Source organism: Penaeus japonicus, unplaced genomic scaffold (genome assembly GCF_977035675.1).
Source record: "Penaeus japonicus unplaced genomic scaffold, GWHDUDI00000001_assembly GWHDUDI00000032, whole genome shotgun sequence".
NCBI classification, from domain to species: domain Eukaryota; kingdom Metazoa; phylum Arthropoda; class Malacostraca; order Decapoda; family Penaeidae; genus Penaeus; species Penaeus japonicus.
Window position 1 is genome coordinate 3,465,980 of NW_028234434.1, and position 7,500 is coordinate 3,473,479.

Here is a 7,500-nt window from a genome sequence, read left to right on the forward strand (position 1 = left end):
CCATGGTTGAATGTGTCTACCGAATAGAGATCAGGGGTTCTTATACAGAATTCTAGCCAATCACCATTCAGCACAATATGTGGCATGACATTCCAACCAATCAAGTAATATGGGGTGACTTTGGAACAGGGAATGGGGTAAACGGATATGGCGCCAAAACATAGCGCGGTAAATTTGAGGAGAGGGGGGGAGGGAGGAAGGGGATAGGGAACGTGGTAGTCGGATATGACGTCAAAACAAAGCACGGTAAAATTGAGAAGAGAGGGAGGGAAGATGGAGAGAGAGAAAGGGGGAAGAGAGAGAAAGGGAGTGGGAGAAAGACAGAGAATGAGAGGGAGAGAGAGAAAAAGAGGGAGGGAGGGTAGACTGGAGAGAGAGTGAGAGAGAAGGGGGAAGTGGAGGGGGGGGAGAGGGAGGTGGGAGGGAGGGAGGGAGGGTAGGAAGGAGAGAGAATGAGAGGGAGAGAGAGAAAAAGAGGGAGGGAGGTTAGAATGGAGAGAGAGAGAGAGGGAGAAAGAGAGAGAGTGAGAGAGCGAGAGAGTGAGAGAGCGAGAGAGAGAGCGAGAGAGCGAGAGAGAGAGAGAGAGAAGGGGGAAGTGGAGGGGGGGAGAGGGAGGTGGGAGGGGGGGAGGGAGGTGGGAGGGGGGGAGGGAGGGAGGGAGGGAGGGAGGGAGGGAGGGTAGGAAGGAGAGAGTATGTATTTACACAGACACACACGCCTACATACTTGTACGAAGAGAGAGAGAGAGAGAGAAGGGGGAAGGGGGGGAGGGATAGAGGGTGAGGGAGGGAGGGTGAGGGAGGGAGGGAGGGTAGGAAGGAAAGAGAGAGAGATGATGTACACACACACACACACACACACACACACACACACACACACACTCACTCACTCACTCACTCACTCACTCACACACACACACTCACTCACTCATACACACACGCACACGTATATAATAACACATATGTAAACAAAAATCAAGGTAATAAGGTTCTATGTCACTTAGTACTTGCGGTGACATTCGGAAGGTCACCTAAGGTAAACCGGAAACGAGTTCGTAAATGACGATTCATGAAAAAATATACGGTAGTAGAGCGTTCCCTCGTCCCCTCGTTATCCCTAACCACCGCAGGACATCGTGCCAAGCGCGTATCTTGTTCTGATATCATGCCATCCGCGTTTACGCCGATGCCAGCCTTGACATTATATCATGCCATCCGCGACCAATGGGTTAACATGCATTCAAATTTTCAGATTCAATCATTCTTCTGGTGAAGTTTACTTTTGTAATTTGGGAAAGTAAGCTGTTTATTCTCTTCATGGAAAAGTAGAAAATACACTCTGATAGGAGAGAAAGAAATTTCCTTTCACTTCCATATATCACAACCAAGGGACCCAGTTTTGGAACCATTGATTTAAAAAGTGATGCCAAAATCACTGTTCATTTCAGAATTGCACTCATCCCATTCCCAAAGAATGTAACACTCACAACTTACCTTTGCCAATCATCAGTATGATGATAGAATGTAAAAGTTCTGAAGCAGCAACTTTCGTTTGTCTGTCACTTGAATTCACCGCCAGGTCCACCACATGCGGCAAGAGGTCATCTGGAAGCAAGCAAATTTTAATGAAGCCAAAACAAATTCTAACCATTGACGACACAAGGTATAATATGCAAAAAGGAAAACCTGTGCCATGATCAGTAAATGTAATCAACAGGTCCACATTTATAGCTCCACAATCTCCTTAAGAATTAAAAAGATACTATACCCAAGTATATATCAATCTTGACATTTTCAAATGGTGTAGCAAATTTGACAAGTTTCTGTATATTCCATCTGACAGCAGCATTAGCAATGGTGTCGGGATCCTGCGGTATGGTGTGGAGACGGAGAAGGGGATCTAAGCTTCCAATCAAACGCAACATCATGAGCTGAATTTTTCGCATTGCAGTGTCTTCTACCTGAAATCAAGAGGGAAATATAGTAAAGCAAGTGAGAGAGAGGCATGAGGAAATTAGAATAGGGAGAAAAGATAAAGAGAAGGGAATAAAACCAATGATGAAATCGTCACAAACAAAAAACAATAACAAATAAAAGTAAACTCAACCTGTTGCAGGTGTCATTAACCCACAGCGGACGGGTGTCATGACATACATGACGTAGGAGCTTTAGCCTGACGACGGGCGTCCTGACGTACATGACGTTCGGGGATTTTGGATCACTGTGCTATTTTATTTTACTATGAAAAAGGAATGAGTGATGATGGCTACTGCAGTCATAATTACTATAATTACCGTAATACCGTGCTAGCTTAACGTCCAAAACCTAGATGGCACCACTTTTTCCTAGCACCAGCAAGAGAGAGAGCCTTGAATGGCACCCATCCATGGTCTCTAGCAAGCACTATCTTTATAGAGCGATGACACACACTAAGTTGACGAACTCTTGCTCAAAAGTACCGCCGATGAAGGATGTGCAGTCAGAACGGGAAGAGGAAGATGACTCAATCCATACCCAGTGTCTAAAATGTACTCCTGTGCCAATATGGATGTCTTTCACTGTGGCACTCACAGTCACAAGCACAGGTTTCATTCCTCTTCCCTACCTCTTTTATTTATCTATATTGTAGGTGGTTATATGTTTCGTATTCGTTCATGACAGCACAAAAATACGAAAAAAATATAGTTGCCTTTTGTCCTCCCATAAAACAGCAATACTTCTATCACACTGAGTATAAAGAAAATAATGAGCTAATATGGATAATATACTACAATTTTAGTCTACTGCAGCAATGGTAGAGCCTGTCATATGGCATATATAAGTCTCTAAACTCAATAAAACATACAAAAAAACAAAACACAAAAAACGCTCTAGTTTTTCAATGAATGACTGAAAGAGAGTGGGAATGTTCAAATTATAATGCTTCAAGCAGTCTCTCTTTAAAATAAAACTTATCCCGGAGGCTGGGCAAGCATATTTATCCCCGTCTGCAATGGGTTAATATAATGACAGTCAAGTTTTGTTACTGACAACTGCTGTCAAGGCATGGTTGAAAAAAATTGTTGAAGTGTAATTGGTGGCAGAAGAGAGCGTGTGCTGTTTTTTTTTTTTTTAATTACTCTAAAGTTTATACTTCTTTCTTCATAAATTATATTTATTTCAGAATCACAAACATAGATGGATTCACTTTCTCATGGCATTAGAAGGAAAAAAAAATGTTAAAGCCATCCAGCTACAGACTCTACCAACTGCCAGATTCATCAATATGGTAAACACAAAAATATATATCTAGTATTACAAAATAGTGCATGAAAGAAAAATTAGTAAATAAATACAACATTAATATTAAAATCATCAATTACAATATTGATGGTGACAATAAAATAATGCTAATAATAATGATAATGATGATGATGATGATAATAATAACTATAGCATACCCAACAAGGCAAGGTTTACAAATAATTTTTAATATTTCAATCTCACTATACCTACCCTCTTACTCTCCTTCATCTTCTTCTGGTCAACCTTACGCCTCTGCCTTGCAAATGCCATCTTCACAGTAATGACACGAGTATGTACTTCTGCTTCACCTCCTGTCTCTGTGAGGTTTGAATAATTGGCAATTTAAGATTAGAATACTAATAATTTTCAAGATATTAGAAATACAAATAATTTGCCAAGAATATGATAAAAGCTGAGAATATCTATGCAAAAAGATGAAGTTATCTGTAATACAAACTCTGCTGAATTTGAAAATGTCATATATAAATTTGACCTTCAGAAAAAATGACATATTTCGCTGACACTTTGATCGATAGAGCTAGTTTAGACCAAGGTACTATAGAAGATCTATCGGGTAAAATAGTAATACATCACTTCATGTACAGTAGAGAAACGTAACCCTCTTCTAGGACCTTTGCATAACTGTGCTATTCTGACAGTAATCTATAAATCAAATAAACTGACAGACAAAATGGCCTTAACCCTTTGATGACAGTGTGTCACACCTGTGTGACACGGCTAAATGCCCGATGACAGGGCGACACACCAGTGTGACGTTCCCGATGCAATATTACATAGGCCCGGCGTAGGGGGTTTCCACTTATTGCCAGGCCCGTCGGGATTAGGTTAATATGCTTACCCTGTGAGCGAAGATAAGGAAGGAGGAGTGGCAATACATGTGGCATGTGCTCATGAAGAATTTCTGGTGGTAACAGTTTTGTCCACAATTGCAGAGCTACTACACACACTTCTGCTAGTGGCAAGTAACTCACACCAAGCTGAAGGGCCATCTGGAAAACAATATCACTTGTAGGTAATATACATAAAACATTAACATTATCACATACAATATGATAAGTAACCTGAGAGTCATATCTCAAGGAATCCACTAAATACATTACCTGTAATGGACTGACAAGCTGGGGGAAGATCTCCTGCACTATGCACAAAGGCAGATGTAGGATAAGTGTCAGACAGGAAGCTAGGAGCTGATCACGATACTGACGGCAACGCTGAAGCAGTTCTCGCACATAGCTCATTAGAAGGTGGATCGAGGTTTCCACCTCTGGGTCCTGATGGAATCATTCATTCAAGTATTATCAGATAAGCAACTAATCGTCTTTTTTCAAAAATCAAGGAAACCAATGAAGTAATGCAATTCAATTATTATCATTCAATTTAAATGTGAGTTTATTAGTATTACTTGGCAAAGACTCTTAAGAACTAAAACAAAACATTTGAGATATCATTGTTACTGAGTTCCATAATTCCTTTTCTTACAGCATTGAATACTACTGACCAAAATCTAATTCAATATTTCTAAAGAGGACATTACTCACCTCCTTTCTCTTGAAAAACTGAGTTTGTCGTGAGCATGTTAGAACAGTGGTAGAAGCATTATAATGGGCTGACACAAGAGGCTGGAGAGAGGACTGAGTCACAAAAAACCATATCAGGCGTGGCAGGTGGGGCTCTAACTGGTCCTCACTTTGCAGTGGAAGTACTTCTCCCAAGAGCGATACCACATTCATGTACACCTGAAAGATTTTCAAAATTATCAAACTTTATCAATCAAATACTACTGTTGTTGGTGTCCAGTTTCCCATGAAGAGAAAAGTATTTTTCATATATATGACGTACAGTCTGTAATATTTATATTAACCCAATAATGACAGGGCAGTTTTGGCTTTGCCCTGTCTAAACACCAGAGTATTTCATGTGCACAGGCCTAACGCCTTGGGCTATTAGCCCACTCCGGCCACAGCTAACTATTGTACACAGAATCAACCGGCATGCCAGCCGTACAAAATGCCATGATGTGATATCACATCCCTAGCGGTAAGTGCTGCAACCACATAACATGATAGCATGTCACGCAGCATTATTGGGTTACTAATATCTATCAAAGATGTTCATGTTCATTAAAAAATACACATGAAGATGTAATTAGGCACAGAAGTGGACTATCCTATAAAATCATTATATATCATGTGCAACATCAGTGTTCAAGGTACTAATACTCACTTGGAAATCTTTAGGAACCTTTGCTTTTAATCCTGATACAGGATCAGAAGTAGCAGGGTCTCCTTCATCACTCCCTGATGCATCATCCTGCTGGGAAGGTATGCATAAAGCCTTAATCTCCCCTTTTTACAATCTGATATATTTTTGGTAATTACACAAAGCCATGACCTCATAAACCTCAAAATTAAAAACACAGAAAATGAAAATCATGATTTCCAAGCATCAATTTTATTATACCATCTCAATTCTTTCATAAAATGTCTTGTATAAAGATGTATAAGAAACAAAAGCAAAAACTAATCACAACAGTATTGCTCTATCATTTACCTTATTTTAGAAAATTAGCATTATAGCCCAAATACTAAGATTCTCATAAATCTTATACTTATACAGGTCTATAGATATAAACACTTACCTGCTGTAATTCATTTTCTTTGTAAGTAGTTAAGTCAAGCTTCTCTGTGATCTCCAATATGCAGCTAATAAACTCAGAATATATAAAATTGCTCATTTCTGTCATAACTGTCGCTGGCATGCCTGAAAGAGTTCATAATACCAAGATAAATGCATAAAAAATAATATACATATTAAATATAATTTTCAAAATCAGCAACATAATTCCACTGATGGATAAAATATATAGTACTCTTTCATTACTTCCTCACACATACATTCAAGAGATAGGACTACTTCCCATACCTGACACCTTGATGTTGGCCACCTTCTCGGGCACCATCAGGGCCGTCCACAAAGGGGTGAAGCTGCTGAATGTGACCACCTCTTTCTTGAGGCCCTTCCACTCTCCCTCACCTCCTGCTCCTTTGCTTCTCCAGTTGCCACCCTGTTCCCCAGGTGAGGACTCCACCTCGGGGGTATGGGAGCAGCTCAGCACTATGGCCTTATATACTGCAGCAAACAAGAGGAAGTATTTGTGATTAATTAAGATCTCATGATTGCTAATAACTGATGATAATCTGATAATACTTAGGATAATTTTTCGTATTTATCAAGAATAATCTACTTAAGTTTACATATTCATAATAACATCTGTATAGCACATCACAAAAATCACATTTTATCATTTAATAAAGACTAACCAAAAGTGTGCAAAAATTCCTGGAAGTATCCAGGCCTACTGTAAACTGTGAAGAAGAGCCTGAAAAGGGCTCTGTATGCCAGGAATCTTTTGAAGGTGGACACCAATGGGAAATTCTCTACAAGGGCACTTGCAAGTTGCTGAACATTTTCCAAAATCCCACTGTTCACCTGACAAGCAAAAAGGATATAGGCCTAGGAATTTGGAAATAACTCTTCGAGTTTAGTACTCCATAACTGTATACATATATTCTGAGATTATAGTACAACTTGAAATTCAAAGAATCATAATAATAATATCACCACACTAATGTTAATGGTGGAGTCTTTGGAATAACAATAGTAACAACAATAACAATGACTATTTTCATTACATTAAAAATCAAAACAATGATATTAACTATGATTAAAAATAACAATAAAATACACAGTTTACTCAAATTAAACTTTTCAAAGAATAATATATAAATATAGTACACTTACTATGTCCATGTTGCTGATGATAATTGCCAAGGATTCTATGTAGCTTGGCAAATTGGTAAGTTTGCTCTCAAGCATATCACCAGACCTGTAAAAAATTGCACAAGTTAAATACGGCCACTTAAAACAATTAATTCTTTTCTACTCAAGAAATATATTCTTACTATATTCCCAAAACTTACTGATAAAAAGCATGATGACTTGCAGTCAAGACCTGATTGAACATTGTGTGAACCTCCACAGGAGACAGAAACTGCCGACAAGCCCCTGACAACAGGCCGTATCCCTTTACTGCCAGACTCAGCTGTGAGGTGCTCTCACTTGTCTCCAGCATCTTGTTGTATTCTTGGAGCAAGTACTTTTGTTCACACAATGAAAGAAATAAAAATCAACTTA

The 7,500-nt window shown here is 39.1% G+C and overlaps 1 protein-coding gene across 3 annotated transcripts in view; it reads right to left on the bottom strand.

The window, feature by feature from the left end:
- The window catches only part of LOC122263576 (DNA-dependent protein kinase catalytic subunit), a 42,492-nt gene that overhangs the window by 30,161 nt on the left and 4,831 nt on the right, over positions 1-7,500 (bottom strand). Inside the window, exons 7-18 of one of the 3 annotated variants that reach the window (XM_043032071.2) lie at positions 7,287-7,462; positions 7,108-7,192; positions 6,627-6,795; positions 6,229-6,435; positions 5,945-6,066; positions 5,530-5,616; positions 4,845-5,042; positions 4,407-4,577; positions 4,145-4,295; positions 3,496-3,602; positions 1,769-1,961; positions 1,495-1,605 (exon numbers count right to left, since the gene is read on the bottom strand). In XM_043032071.2, the coding sequence (XP_042888005.2) occupies positions 1,495-1,605; positions 1,769-1,961; positions 3,496-3,602; positions 4,145-4,295; positions 4,407-4,577; positions 4,845-5,042; positions 5,530-5,616; positions 5,945-6,066; positions 6,229-6,435; positions 6,627-6,795; positions 7,108-7,192; positions 7,287-7,462 (1,777 nt within the window). Of the gene's footprint in view, positions 1-1,494; positions 1,606-1,768; positions 1,962-3,491; positions 3,603-4,144; positions 4,296-4,406; positions 4,578-4,844; positions 5,043-5,529; positions 5,620-5,944; positions 6,067-6,228; positions 6,436-6,626; positions 6,796-7,107; positions 7,193-7,286; positions 7,463-7,500 lie in introns of all 3 variants that reach the window. The other 2 variants (XM_086556286.1, XM_086556285.1) reach the window with 2 other exon arrangements.